The 16,526-nt window shown below is 30.7% G+C and overlaps 1 protein-coding gene across 2 annotated transcripts; it reads right to left on the reverse strand.

The window, feature by feature from the left end:
• Window positions 1–3,603: 3,603 nt before the first annotated feature.
• Window positions 3,604–15,847, reverse strand: LOC109087129 (V-type proton ATPase subunit S1-like protein). Of its 2 annotated transcripts, XM_042734626.1 has the most exons (7): window positions 15,677–15,847; window positions 9,585–9,625; window positions 8,214–8,275; window positions 6,804–7,039; window positions 6,532–6,582; window positions 5,663–5,906; window positions 3,605–4,498 (listed from the first exon to the last, which is right to left on the reverse strand). In XM_042734626.1, the coding sequence occupies exons 1-7, from the start codon at window positions 15,775–15,777 to the stop codon at window positions 4,262–4,264; spliced, it is 972 nt and encodes a 323-aa protein (XP_042590560.1). In that variant the 5' UTR covers window positions 15,778–15,847; the 3' UTR covers window positions 3,605–4,261. The 2 variants fall into 2 exon arrangements, with proteins under 2 accessions (XP_042590561.1, XP_042590560.1); XM_042734627.1 differs by lacking the exon at window positions 9,585–9,625 and having other exon boundaries at window positions 3,604–4,498; window positions 15,677–15,796.
• Window positions 15,848–16,526: the final 679 nt, after the last annotated feature.

Below are 16,526 nucleotides of genomic sequence, written 5' to 3' on the forward strand. Positions count from 1 at the left end.
ATTTTAAATAATTCATTTATTTTTAAAATAATTGATTATCCACTTTATTTAAAAAATATTAATACAGTATTAAAAAGTTAATAAATAAAATATCTAACAGTAACCTACTGTATAATGAGTAGAAATATAGCAATAAAGTTACCTAATGTAACTGTGCCTAACTTTTTTTATAATAATATATATATATATATATATATATATATATATATATATATATATATATATATATATATATATATAAATAGTTTATTTATTCATTAATAAATTTTATTTTTTAAGCATAAATTGGATACAAGAAACTACAAAGATGCCTTTTAAATTATTAAATAAATATTTAAAATATTAAAAACCCTGCTCTAATATAAAAGGTTTAGAGAGGGAGATATATTTTAAATTATTAAAATAAAATATTATTTACATTATTTACATTTAAATAAAATATTATTTAAATAAAATATTTAACTAAATTTATTTCATTTATTTATTTATAATATTTTCACAGTATAAATTGGATCTTAATATATAAAATATCTAACAGTAACCTACTGTATAATGAGTAGAAATGTACCAATAAAGTTACCTAATGTAAACTTTTTTTAATAATAATTATAAATATATAATTTTTAATTTATTAATTTATTAAATAATAAATTTTTTAAGCATAAATTGGATCTTTATACCAGAAACTACAAAGATGCCTCTCAAATTTTTAAATTAATATTTAAAATAACAAAAACCCTGCTCTAAGCTAAAGAAAGTGATTTTTTTAACTCATAACTGAGTATTTCATAATGCCACTAGGTGGCGCTATTTGTAAATGGTTGATTTCTTTAGAGCTCATAAATAGTTTGTCAAGATAATAAATCTCATTGTTATAATGAAATGCACTTTGAGTCTACCTAATATAAATGGATTAAATTGAAAACAGTGAACGAAATAATTTTGCAACATAACTGTGCTGCTGGTTTTATGGAACTCAACTGAGGACAGTAATAATAATCATCATCAAACATTAATACATCATAGCCCATTTCACATCTCTCCATTTTATCTGCATAAATATCCGCTGGACAAAGTTAAGCTATTAATATGTTCCCAAAGACGTGTGTACATGAAAGAAAAAAAAACATATTCCCTTATTTAGCACATTATGATTATTACCAATATACAGTACATGGTAGAAAGCAAACCATCTGATTATTCTGGTTCAGAAATGTCTCTAGCCACAGGCATGCTGCATGTTCACTAAAACAAACGTCATGTTGCTTCCACTGATGTTTCGCTTCAGTCATGATTAAAAATCCAAGTAATAAGAAGCCGCTCTTCACCACAGCCAAAAACATACACAAAAGACTAATAAAAAATGATAAAGATAATACAAAAACCAGAGTTAACATACAGTCCAGACAAAAATACCATAACACAATCATTTTAAAAATACATATTCTCAAAATAACATCAGTAATTAATAAAATTATTTTCTCATAATTCTCCTGGAGGGAAATTTGTTCAGATTGAAACTAGTGCTGTCAAATGATTAATCGCATCCAAAATAAAAGTTTTTGTTTACATACTATATGTATGTGTACTGTGTATATTTATTATGTATATATAAATACATACACATACAGTAAATATTTTGAAAATATTTACATGTATATACATTTATATATTTATATTCTTATATTTTATATTATATATAAATATATTTAATATATAAACATAACATATTTTTCTTAAATGTATACATGTATGTGTTTGTAATTATATATACATAATAAATATACACAGCATACACGCATATATTATGTAAACAAAATTTTTTATTTTGGATGTGATTAATCGTGATTAATCATTTGACAGCACTAATTGAAACATCTGTTTGCTGGTTACACACTGTATTGAAACCTTTACACAGTATGCTTGAATATTAATTCGAGTTTTAGGTTTTGCTGATCAGCACCAATTTCGTAATCAATGGGGAAAAGCAATCATCTATTTCACTGATCCGCATATTAAAACTATATTACATTATCATAATGGTTTATTCACAGTTTAAAACTTCAAAGTCAACATGAAATCAGAATACTGTCTTAATACACACTCCTGGATTTATTCTGATTCATTGTGCATGTTGTTCACCATCCTATGGTTTCCATCACAAGATAAAAAATAAAAAGGTATTGTGACTTTTTATTTCATAATTCAGATGTTTTTCCTAGCAGTTTATATCTCTTGATTCAACTTTTTTCTCGCAAAACAAAATTGCAAGATAAAAACTCAGTAATGTGAGATATAAACAAAAAGTTGCGAGATATAAACATAATTATGAGATATAAACTCAGAATTCTGAGATATAAACAAAAAGTTGTTAGATATAAACATAATTATGAGATATAAACTTAAAATTCTGAGATATAGACAAAAAGTTGTTAGATAACATAATTATGAGATATAAACTCAGAATTCTGAGATATAAACACAGTTGCGAGATATAAACATAATTATGAGATATAAACTCAGAATTCTGAGATATAAACAAAAAGTCGTTAGATATAAACATAATTATGAGATATAAACTCAGAATTCTGAGATATAAACAGAGTTGCGAGATATAAACATAATTATGAGATATAAACTCAGAATTCTGAGATATAAACACAGTTGCGAGATATAAGCATAATTATGAGATATAAACTCAGAATTCTGATATAAACACAGTTGCGAGATATAAACATAATTATGAGATATAAACTCAGAATTCTGAGATATAAACAAAAAGTTGTTAGATAACATAATTATGAGATATAAACTCAGAATTCTGAGATATAAACAAAAAGTTGTTAGATATAAACATAATTATGAGATATAAACTCAGAATTCTGAGATATAATCAACAGTTGCGAGATATAAACATAATTATGAGATATAAACTCAGAATTCTGAGATATAAACACAGTTGCGAGATATAAACATAATTATGAGATATAAACTCAGAATTCTGAGATATAAACACAGTTGCGAGATATAAACAATTATGAGATATAAACTCAGAATTCTGAGATATAAACACAGTTGCAAGATATAAACATAATTATGAGATATAAACTCAGAATTCTGATATAAACAAAAAGTTGTTAGATATAAACATAATTATGATATAAACTCAAAATTCTGAGATATAGACAAAAAGTTGTTAGATAACATAATTATGAGATATAAACACAGTTGCGAGATATAAACATAATTATGAGATATAAACTCAGAAATCTGAGATATAAACAAAAAGTTGTTAGATATAAACATAATTATGAGATATAAACTCAGAATTCTGAGATATAAACAAAAAGTTGTTAGATATAAACATAATTATGAGATATAAACTCAGAATTCTGAGATATAATCAACAGTTGCGAGATATAAACATAATTATGAGATATAAACTCAGAATTCTGAGACATAAACACAATTGCAAGATAAAAACTCAGTAATGTGAGATATAAACAAAAAGTTTTGAGATATAAATATAATTATGAGATATAAACTCAGAATTCTGAGATATAAACATAATTGCAAGATTAAAACTCAGAATTGAGATATAAACAAAAAGTTAGAATTCAGAGAAAAAGTCAGAATTACGAGTTGAAAAAAAGTAAACATTGCAAGATATAAAGATATAGAGTGTATATTTCACAAATCTATCTTTTTTTTCTTGAATATAAATTCAGAATTGGGAAAAAGAGTCGCAATTATCTTTTTGATATTTTCAATTTTGTAGCGGAAATGCGCTTCCATAGTATCAATCAGTTCCAGATGAAAAAATCAAGATGTTTTATTCGCAAATATGTAAAATTACAACTGCAAAATTGCTTGCGCAACACCATTTCATGTTGACTTCAAAGAAGCATCAGTACTGAAGTTAAATCTGGTCCTTAGCAGTCAAACAGAAGCTAAGACAGATGATGCAAATGCAAGATATATTAATTATTGTGCTATTTTGAATTGCATTCAAACATCTGAAGATCTCCTTCCCCTCATGTAACCTGACGCTGAATGTTTAATTCCTAGATTTTTGGTGAGAACGGGCTGATATCTCCCAATCCTCCGGTGTGCCGAGCCTGTAAAGCTCCCGAAGGAACCCGATTCGGACTTCCACTGTCCCACCGCAATGATGTCACTGCCGTGGTGCAGTCAGTCCCAAACAGCTCTGTTTCAGCCTCCAGAGCTCACAGTCACAGAAGTGTCCGTCTCTCTCGGGACTCTAGAGGTTGTTCTTCTCTGTGCTCTCCGCTTCTGTGCTGCGGGGGAAGTAGACGGTGGTCTTGTTCTCTTCGTAGCGGTCAATGTGCTTCAGGTGAACCACCATGTGCAGCGCGTAGGCCAGCACCAGCAGCAGGATCAGAGACGTGATCAGACCCATCAGGATGGCGGGAGTGAAGAAGGTCGCACAGTCGCTGGCCGCCGCAAACTTACTGGACTGAACGTTAAACGCCTGGATCTGTGAGGAACAACACAGGATTAGATGTTGAGTCTATCGATCTATCTATCTATCTATCTATCTATCTATCTATCTATCTATCTATCTATCTGTCTATCTATCGTTCTATCTATCTATCTATCTATCTATCTATCTATCTATCTATCTATCTATCTATCTATCTATCTATCTTTCTATCTATCTATCGTTCTATCTATCTATCTATCTATCTATCTATCTATCTATCTATCTATCTATCTATCGTTCTATCTATCTATCTATCTATCTATCTATCTATCTATCTATCTATCTATCTATCTATCGTTCTATCTATCTATCGTTCTATCGTTCTATCATTCAATCATCCATCCATCTATCTATCTATCGTTCTATCTATCGTTCTATCTATCTATCTATCTATCTATCTATCTATCTATTTTTCTATCTATCTGTCTATCTATCTATCTATCTATCTATCTATCTATCTATCTATCTATCTATCTATCTATCTATCTATCTATCTATCTATCTATCTATCTATCTATCTATCGTTCTATCTATCTATCGTTCTATCTATCGTTCTATCTATCGTTCTATCTATCTATCTATCTATCTATCTATCTATCTATCTATCTATCTATCTATCTATCTATCTATCTATCTATCTATCTATCTATCGTTCTATCTATCTATCTATCTATCTATCTATCTATCTATCGTTCTATCTATCGTTCTATCAGTCACTATATAGTTCTATCTATCTATCTATCTATCTATCTATCTATCTATCTATCTATCTATCTATCTATCTATCTATCTATCTATCGTTCTATCTATCATCCATCCGTCCGTCCATCCATCCATCCATCCATCCATCCATCCATCTATCTATCTATCTAATCTGTTTTTCTACTTCTCTATCATGTACAAATGGTCAGAGATGTTCCAGGCAAATCAGAATATAATTCATAGTTTTCTATATTCCAAATTAAAAAGCATTTCATTTCACCCAAACTCCTCGTGTTCTTCCACACACTCTGGACTGTGACGCTGCTCTCACGCCAAACCACACGCTTGTGTAACCACATTACACCCACCAGAGGCTAAAAATACAGCGCAAGATGCTACAACTCCAGTATGAGGCGCTTATCAGCGGAGGATGGAGGGAAAGAGCTGCCTGCCAACCTGGAAGTCGGTGAAGGTTATGTGCCAGCTTGCGGCGTGGTCAGTGTTGGCGCTGGGCACCAGCAGCGTGTCGTACTTCTGCAGACTGCTGACGTGCTGGCAGTGATAGGAGTTGGTGGAGGGTGCGTACACATCTGTAGCGTTGAACGCAGCCTCATGCGTCCAGTTGTAATGGATGTACACATTATCCAGATTGAACCAGTTCTGTCCCGCCGACTCGTAGAACGTGTTTGACATCTGTAGCCTGTGGAAACAAACGTGCAAAGGATTTTAAAAATCGTTTCTGTTCTTCGATGAGAAATGCAAACTGATTGTTTACTAGCACACACCAAAAAACAAATTATATTTTAAACTCTAAATTCAGATTGGATGAACTACTTTTGAAGATACTGTACATGAACTAATATTAACACATCTGTGATGACAATTATTATTATTTTTTAAATGTTTGAAATGTGATACAAATGGTAACCATTGACATTCTATAAAAAATTATAAAGGGGTTTGAATACATTTGAATTTTATGCCATTAAATTCCAAATCTGTTTGTGACTGACTGCGATATTATTATTAATGAAAACCTCTTTATAATGTAAGGATGTTAATATTAAAATACTTTAATATTAAAAATAAAATATCATGAATTATTGAAAATTGGTGCCTTTTGTCATATCACTAAAAAGTAAAATCACTGTATTGTAGTGGTGTAGTGTATAAATAAAAAAATAACTAAAATTTTATTTTTTATATATATTTATTATTTTTATATTTTAGAAAATATAGTCATAAAAACTAATTAAAATGACATGAATTCAAATAAATATAATTATAAAAATTAATTTATATGAAATAAATAAATAAGGAATAACCTGATAGAGAGGCCTCTTAGATCTTCCACATCGCCGAAACGTAGATTGAGTCTGGTGAATAATAAAATATTTCAAAATATTATTAAATATTCATCAAGTCAAACATGTAAATTCATTAGCTGTCAAATTTTTCTGCTCAATTATACATCTTATTATATATAAATGTATATATATACATTTTTTTTACATTTCTAGACCTATTTTTGTGAGACACAGTGGTAAAAAATGAAAGTACATTTGTGTTTGCAGCACCGGTGTGCAGCTGAACTCACATGGCTTTGTCTTTGCTGCAGAAGGAGCCTTTGGTGTCCACCGATGCGTCTGGGCTGAAGGTTCTCTCCGTGAGGTCCACTAAACTGTGATTCCTGTACCTGATGGCCAGTTTGCGGGCTCTGAAGAGGATGCAGGTCTTTCCGTTGTAAGAAACACTCAGAGGAGAGTACAGCAACATTCCTGGAGACTGAAGCAACTTCCTGCGTGGAGGAGCGTGAAGCTGCCATGCGTACGGCTGAAACAAGAGCGTAATATCACAGTGACATGAGCAACATACACGATCATTCTCAAGTTTGAGGTCGGTATTATTGTCTAATTATGTATAGAATTGAATAAAATGTACAATAACAGCACAAATTATTTTGACAACACACATCCATGGTTAGACAAGTTTGGGTTTGAAAGATTTTTAAATGTTTTTAAAAGAAGACTGTTTTGCTCACCAAGACTGAATTTTTCTGATTAAAAATACAGGAAAATTTTTAAAAAACTGTGAAATATTATTACAATTTAAAATGTGTTTTCTATGTGAATATATGGTAAAATGTCATTTATTTCTGTGATCAAAGCTGAATTTTCAGCATCATTACTCCAGTCTTCAGTGTCACATGATCTTCAGAAATCATTCTAAGATGCTGATTTGCTGCTTAAGAAACATTTCTAATTATTATCAATGTTGAAAACAGTTGTACTGTTTAATGTTTTTGTGGAAATTGTGATAAATTTTGTTTTTCATGATTCTTTGATAAAAAAGGAAGTTAAAAACAGCATTTATTTTAAATAGAAATCTTTTAATAACATTATAAATGTCTTTAATGTCACTTTTGATCAATTTAATGTATTCTTGCTGAATAAAAGTATAAACTGATTTCAGCAATAGTGTATGTAAGGCTTGATGTCATACCTATGGGGTAAGTTGTCACGATATAACCTGCTACTAAAGAGCATAAGCTTTTAAGTTAAAACTAAACCTATAATAAACCACAAAACACTTGATTGAACTGCAAATATGTAAACTGTAACATATTTTAAACTATTATGTAAACCAGATGTTTTGGCCAACAGACAATATATTGTAATTAATTGTAATTAAAAAACTATTTGCATGAATCAAATTCTGTATCTGTATGTGACAACTAGCCCCGTTCTCCCCTATGCTTTGAAACACACTTAATACTCATGAAGAACAGTTTAAAGAAATAATATTTGCAAAGGGAATTAGAGACTTTTGGGGCACCGTTACATATCCTAAATCAGACTGAAATTCCTGATTAAAAATGTAGCATGTCTGTAATCTGTTTTTTCAAAGACAGTGCAGTCTGTGAAGGATTAAATTCATCTGCTTTGGAGGGAAATCTGCACCCCAGCGGCGGCACAAGGTCACATTGGCTCGTCTCGTCTCGTCTCACCTGCAGCGCTCGTCTGAGACGCACTTTAGCCGCAAACACCGAGCCGTCAGCGTCCACCTCATCTGCACAACAACACCCACATCAGGTGAACACACACTCTCTAAATCTGCTGAAATATTTACTTTTATATCATATTTTTTCAAACAAATATGCAAAATAAGCATGTTTCTAAAGAACTGTGTGCACTGCCTCTTGAGATCAGTAAGATATTTAATGTTTTTTAAAGAAGTCTCTTTTCCTCATCAAGGATGCATTTATTTGTTCAAAAATACTGAATTTTTTTTTTTTAATATTGTGAAATATTATTGCAATTTAAAATAAAAGTTTTCTATTTTACTATACTCATATATAATTCATTCCTGTGATGCAGAGCTGTATTTTCAGCATCATTACTCCAGTCTTCAGTGTCACATGATCTTCAGAAATCATTCTAATATGATGATTTGGTATCAATGTTGGAAACACTTGTGCTGCTTAATTTATACATATATACATGTATATAAATATAATTTTTTTTGGAACCTGTAGTACTTTTTTAAGGATTCTTTGATGAATAAAAAGTTTAAAAGAACAGCATTTATTCAAAATAGAAATCTTTTCAAAAAATATAAGCCTTTACTATGGCTTTTTTAAATCTATTTTAAAAATGCTTTCTGAATAAAAGTATTAATTTCTTTCAAAAAAAGACAGAAAGAAAAATTTTACTGACTCCCAGCTTTTGAATGGTAGTGTATATTGTAAAAAAAAAAGCAATTTGGTGCAGATCCTGACATTTATATGGACAAAAAGTGATGGAATTCTAAATATGTGAGCCTTTTATAACAATATAGCAGATGCTTACATAACATCAGCTGTCAATCTATATCTCCAATAATATGTTGTAGTAAAATTAGATTTAAATAATCCAGACACATAATGCAATGCAATCCAAAGTTGATTGATAGATGAAGAAATAAAAGATGTGAGATGTTCTGGAGGCTTGTGAAGATCATTCCTCCGCTGAGGAACAGTGAGAGTAAAGCTTCTGGAAACAAATGCTCCTCAAAAGATCCTGAGGATCAGATTTGAGACTCTAAAAAATGATTGATGGAGAATCAAGTAAAGCTGAGCTGCTTCAGTCTAGAAAGTGTTCATCATTCAGCAGCAGCTAAAGCTGGACGTTTGTACAATTACACTAAAAGAGCTTTTACTGGATCAAAAAGTCTAAACCAGCAATCAGACGACAGAAGGCATGGAGTAGATTGTGTAGATTGAGTTTTGTTCATGTTGATTATTTAGAGGCCTCAGAAATGTGCATATCATATATGATACATTAGGATTTGCAAAGAACCACTGAAGAAAGAAATCAAAGTTATCATCAAAATAACTTACTTTGTTGGATTCTGATGTCTTTGGATGGTGCATCATCTGAGCTGTAAGTACGAGAATTTAATGAGTGCATCATTAAACAGATGAATACCTTCAGAAACAACTGAAATCATTTTTATAGTTGGATACAATCATTGGTTCTCAGCTGCAGATCGGATCTTCACACGTTATGAATATGAATGAGATACAGGAGGCTTTGATGCTGTGAGTCACTGCTGGAACGTCATCATCCGTGAAGTGAGACGAACTCGCTTTCAAGTCACTTTGCTTTGTTCCCGCAGGATATTTCTATTGCTCAGGAGATCTCAGTTACGTTTCCTTTAAGTGTCAGCTTTGCTTCAGACGTTTCTCCTGAAACGCCTCAGGAGAAATAAATATACACACAAACGAGTCAATTAATATGCACCAAGAGATATAAAATCACTATGGAGAGCAGAATAAGACGAGTTTGTATTGAAATCATATTGAGGAATAGTTTACCCAATAATGAAAATTTGCTGAAAATGTCCTCACCCTTAGACCATCCAAGATGTAGATGAGTTTGTTTCTTCATCAGGTTTGGAGCATTGCATCAGTGTCTCAGCAATGGATGCTCTGCAGTGAATGGGTGCCGTCAGAATGAGAGTCCAAACCGCTGATAAAAACATCACAATAATCCACACCACTCCAGTCCATTAATTAACGTCTTGTGAAGCCAAAAGCTGTGTGTTTGTATTAATTAAATCAATCATTAATATGTTTTTAACTTCAAACTGTTGCTGTTGGCCAAAATTCGAGTTCATAATATTGATTTCCCTGATAAAAAAAAAAGTCATAATTCTGAATCAGTTGAGAAGTATACTCAAGTCAAGCAGCGTTTACAAGCCAAAACAGCTCTAAACATATATTTGGCTGGATTTTGATGAGAGAGACAACAGGAGATGGACTTTTTCTCTGAAGGAAGCGTTATTATGGATTATGGACTCATATTTTAGCCGGAAGAGACGGTTTTAAGTTAAAAACACTTTAATGATGGATTTGTTCCTTCCAAACATGCAGCTTTTGTCTTCTCAAGACATTAACTGATGGATTGGAGTGGTGTGGATTACTTGTGGATTATTGTGATGTTTTTATCCGCTGTTTGGACTCTCATTCTGACGGCACCCATTCACTGCAGAGCATCCATTGCTGAACAAGTGATGCAATGTTACATTTCTCCAAATCTGATGAAGAAACAAACTCATCTACATCTTGGATGGCCCGAGAGTGAGGACTATTTTATGTTATTTTTATGTTCCTTAAAGATCTCTTCAGAATAACAGGTGAGGTTCCCTGGGTCTTTTTCTCAGAAAAGTCTCAGAAGCAGGAAACGTCTCAATTTACACTTTAAAGAAAAAAAATGTATTTCTCTCCAGAAGAATCGATTTAAATCTGATGTGTGATTTTCTTCTGCATGTTCTTGTGATTTCCTCAACAGTCAGACGGATTACTGAAAGATGAACAGTTTAACCATTTAATCGCTGAGTAATGCTGCTGAAATGGGCTTAACCTGGTTCTCAGACCTGATTACGGGTCAGTCTCGCCGACGCTGGCACATTATGTCAGTCAGGGATCAAAGAAAGTTGCGAGGATGAAAGAGAAGAGATTCTGACTCATATATAAATATATAACACAAATAAACGAAGGTTTTCTTTAGCGTGAGCCACAGCTCTACTAGACTTAACTGTGCACATGAATAATCTGTTGCTTGTGAAGAATTAATAGTGCTTTCAGAGTCAAGCATCAGTCACTATATTAGCACTTCAGCGTGTAACTCGTCCTGCAGCGTTCGTCCTGCTTTAACACCTTAGCAGCTGCAGCAACCACTCACGTTTTCCTCAGATAATACAGAAATGCAGCTCTTTTTAAATTCATACCAGTGTTGTTATTGTGAACTAATACTTAAATTATTCAAATCATTTTTATTAACTGAAATAAAGGTGACATAAAATTAAATATAAATCTTTAATGAAAAACTAACATAAAAAAGTGTAAAAAATATTGAAATGTTGTAACTGAAAAAGTTTATGTTCTAAAATTATTAAAAAAGAAGTAAAAAATTAAAGCTAAACTAATAGACATGAAAAATGACATAAAATGTATACATTTTAGCTCATTCAAAATTTTTATAAAAATTAAAATAGTATATAAATAAAACTAAAATAACACTGATTTATAATGATTATATATTTGCTATATACATTTAAATACACAATATATTTTACTGTTGTATCCTTATTTTAGTATCGATGAAATGCTATTATAGTTTTATTAATATTTTGACTAAATAATAATTTTTTTAATTTTTCCTTTTCAGTTTTATTTAGTTATTTATTTTAGTATATTTGTTGTATGTTTTTGTAATTTTTAGAAGTTACTGTTTTTTTAATGTCTATATAGTTTTGATTAATTTTATTTCAGTTTTTGTTATTTTAGTAAATTAAAACATTTAATTTAACTAAATTAAAATAAAAAATGTTGCTTTGGCAACTAAATGAAATTTAAAAAAATTCTATATTACATTATTTCAGCTAATGTTTACTTTATTTCAAGTAATATAAATGTTTGTTATGGTTTTAGATTTAGTAATTCTTTTTTGTTTTGTATATATCATTTAATGTTTAAATATTTTTTTTTAAAAATTGCTATATTAAACCACAAATATTGTGTATTTAATTTATTGCTATGTAAATGCATTTATTAAACTGTTTAAGCTATGGTTAAGTAAATCTAAAACTAAAACCATAAAAAAGTTTTGCATTTTGGTTACTTTAAATAAAATAAACTTTAACTGAAATAAATACAAATATAAAACACTTTTATTTCAGCTAGTTTCCAACATTTCTGTTTTTATTTTAACAGGGTTTAATTTAATATAATAACTTAAACTTTGATTTAATTTAAAGAAATATTATTTATTTGTATTTATATATAAAAATGACAAAAACACACAACAAAAACAAAAATTTTAATAAAAATGGAAAATATAAAAATAAAAACTGATTCAAAATATTAATAAAACTCTTATGATACTAAAATAAAACTTTTTTGCAAGCAAACATGTTAAGGTTATCATCAGCATGCCACAAATGCGGTCAACACACTTGCATTTAAGGAATATATTTTTACTACAACTTTAACTGCTGCTTTTCAGTACGAAAAGCATGTGTTTGTTGTTGTTGTGCATCGTCACGCTAATCTAAGATCACTGATCACCTCAGCGCAGCAGATGGAGTGACCTGTGAGTGCGGATCTGTCCTTGTCCACGCAGGGGGTGCTGTTTGTGTACCTGCCCTGTAAACAACAGCAGACCTGAGACGTTTCTTCTGATTTTCTCATAAACTGCATCAGTAATTCACTCTCTCGGATGTCTGCATCAAATGAACAGAAGCCCACGAGGGAGATGTGGGAGGGTTTGTGTTCTGTTATTGTTGCATAACTATATTTAGCAAAACAGAGAGTCTGCATCAAGTGAACTTGACCTGCACGGCACCATCCAAAACAACAACCTGAGCGAATAAAGCACAGCTAAGGAAAGCCTGAAGGAAACACAAATCCCTCCTTCTGTCTGCTTCGAAGTGGTTTATCCTTTTTAATGCTGCACCTGGACATAACAGTCGGCACATTTATATAATCAATGAAATCTGCTGACTGCTTCAAAATGCATGTAGCATATTTCAGTCGGGACGCTCAGATTAGAGTGTCTTTAAAGTTCTTTTGGCATCTAGATGCTTCACCAAATCAAATCTGTTAATACACAGCTAAAGCCCAGACTGGCCTACATGTAGTAAAAGTCCATCTGTGCAAGTGGAGAAACGCTACACGCTTTCAGCTCCTAGAAGCAATGTGCTGCCAATTAGATCTGTGTTTTTAATACGAGCTGCAGTATAGACTGCAGAGAAACTCGACATATGTTGGCATAAAAAATGCCTGCTGCTTAGAAAACAACAAGAAGTGTTGCATTCACTGTAAAGAGGTTAAAATAAAACAATTATTGGAGTATGTTTTATAAGAAAATACTATCTCAGTTTTTCTTCTTCTTCAAAATTTCATGTTATTTGCCAATTCATTTAGCAATTTCTGTTTCTACTCCATTTTTTGTGCATATGTTAGGGGAGCACATTTGTATTTTTTTGCTGATTTATGTGTTTATTAACTTATTCTTTCAGTGTTTTTTTTTTGCATGCATAAGCATGTCAAGAACTTCAATATATACCCAGGTTTTCTATAAAATAAAATTAAAATAAATTAAAATAAAATAAAATAATGTAAAAAATTGCATTTTTGTTGGTTAATATTTTGTGTTTATTTATTTATTTATTTATTTATTCCTTCTGCATTTTTACAACACATATGTGTCAAATTAAATATACATTTTTATCAGATATAATAGATAATATTATAGATTAAATAGGTATTTCAAATTAATTTTATGGAAAAAATAAATAAAATAGCATTTTTGGCTGGTTTATTTTCTGTGTTTATTTACTTATTCTTTCAGTATTTTTTTGCATGCATAAGCATGTCAAGAACTTTAATATATACCCAGGTTTTCTATAAAATAAAATTAAATAAAATTAAAATAAAGAAATGTAAACAATTGTATTTTTGTTGGTTAATATTTTGTTTATTTATTTATTTATTTATTTATTCCTTCTGCATTTTTACAACACATATATGTGTCAAATTAAATATATATTCTATTAGATATAATAGATAATATAATAGATTAAATATATATTTAAAATTGATTTTATGGAAAAAATAAATAAAATAGCATTTTTGGCTGGTTTATTTTCTGTTTATTTACTTATTCTTTCAGTATTTTTTTTTTTTCTGCATGCATAAGCATGTCAAAAACTTCAATATATACCCAGGTTTTCTATCAAATAAAATAAAATTAAAATAAAATAAAATAAAATAATGTAAAAAATTGCATTTTTGTTGGTTAATATTTTGTGTTTATTTATTTATTTATTCCTTCTGCATTTTTACAATTTTATGGAGAAAAAAATAAATAAAATAGCATTTTTTACTGGTTTATTTTCTGTGTTTATTTACTTATTCTTTCAGCATTTTTACAACGTGTCAAATTCTGAAAAAATAATAAATAAAATAATCAAATCAAATAAAAATATGAATTCCTTAGGCATCATCTGGTGGATAAAGATAAAATGTCAACCTGCCATCTTGTTGAAACACCTGAATTTAAAAATTGCATGCTCAAAAATGTTTTTAAATGATTAATTGTAAATTTAAATAATATATTATAAACATTTTTCTACATTTACATACACACTCAGCTACTTTTACTGCATTTATTGTGAGTATAATGTGCATGTTGTGTGTATTTTAGCTGTATTTGGTATGGCACCAGGTCTTTCGCATATTGTATCTATTATAAATTCTGATGATCTGCAGCTGTCTTTGAAAGATCTTCTCCTGTGGATTAATAAAATGCTAATAAAACCTCTCTATAAACAAGTTAGAATCAACAAACTCATTCGCACAGAAAGTTAATCACTCATTAGTGCATCAAAAGATCAATTATTAGCTAATAATAGACACGCATCAGACTCATTTATATAATAAATAAATGATTCATAATACGATCCTGCAGCTTGAAGGTTTTATGTGACGCTCAGCCCAACAATAAATGGTAGGCTACATGAATCACAATTATAGGCTACATTTTAAAATGCATATTTCATTAATTTTTTTCCGTCTCAGCCTGAATCTCAAACAGATGCTCCACATGATTCTTGTCATTCCATCAGTGATGCTCTCATCTTATCAAACACACATCTCTGCTTCCAGTTTTAGTAGCAAATATGGATTTGTAAACTGATGCTGATGGATTTTCTCTTGTGTTTCACTGCAAGAGCTCTTCAGTTGATTGTGTCTGAATGCATGAATGGTGGGTGAAGGAGGGGGGCGAGAAACAAGCTTGTTCATTGTTTGTTTAATGAATGAATAAATAATATATATTGTATATAGTCTTTGTTTCTCCCGGTTTGACTAAACGGGGTGCGCCTAAAGGACCACGTCTCGGTCTTAATTCAAAATAATGCACTCACCTTCCTTCCACAAGGGCAGACAGCTGCTCATAAGACGAGGATATCTGCAGGAAAATAAAAGAAAATAACGCAAGAGACACTGGGCGCCACGTTGATGCCATGTATCCATCCAGATGAGTCTGTCAGGAAAGATGCTGAACGCTGCTGCTTCATAATCTGCCTTGAGAAGGGGCGCGGCCTCAGCGATGATTGACAGGCGCGGCGGCCAATCAGCGTCCAGCGGGCGGGATAATCCGGAGACGCGGCCACGCCCCTTCACAGCTCTGCTGCTCTGACCCATTACACTAAACTAATTAGGCGCGTAATTACCCCAAATAAGACAGTGGTATTAATTGGGAACTGTGGCAGAAGGTCTGTTCCTGTTTGTTTTGCATTTATTAAGTGTGACCTACATTGCACTGCATCGCTACTGTCATGCACATTAACTGGCACAATAGAAATGCATAATACAATTCTGTGTAGGCCTATACTGTTTCAGTATTGAGCCCAAAGGGAAAATATCTATGTGTTTATTTATTTATTTATTTATTTACAATTCATAGGTACACATCACCAATTATAATATATTTCATTATTAAATCCAAAGGGAATATGCTTAATTATTTATTTTACATTAATAGACAGAGAGTTGTTACAAATAATAATATATTTCAGTATTAAAACCCAAAGGGAAAGTGTATGTATTTATTTATTTACTTACAATTCACAGATACATATTAATAACAATTATAATGTGTTTCATTATTAAATCCAAAGGGAGTTTATTTATTTATTTACCATTTATAGATGGATATTTGTTCCAAATAATAAAACAGAATGAGAGAATTTATATATTTTTTTATTTATGTAT

Source organism: Cyprinus carpio, chromosome B11 (assembly GCF_018340385.1).
Source record: "Cyprinus carpio isolate SPL01 chromosome B11, ASM1834038v1, whole genome shotgun sequence".
NCBI lineage: Eukaryota > Metazoa > Chordata > Actinopteri > Cypriniformes > Cyprinidae > Cyprinus > Cyprinus carpio.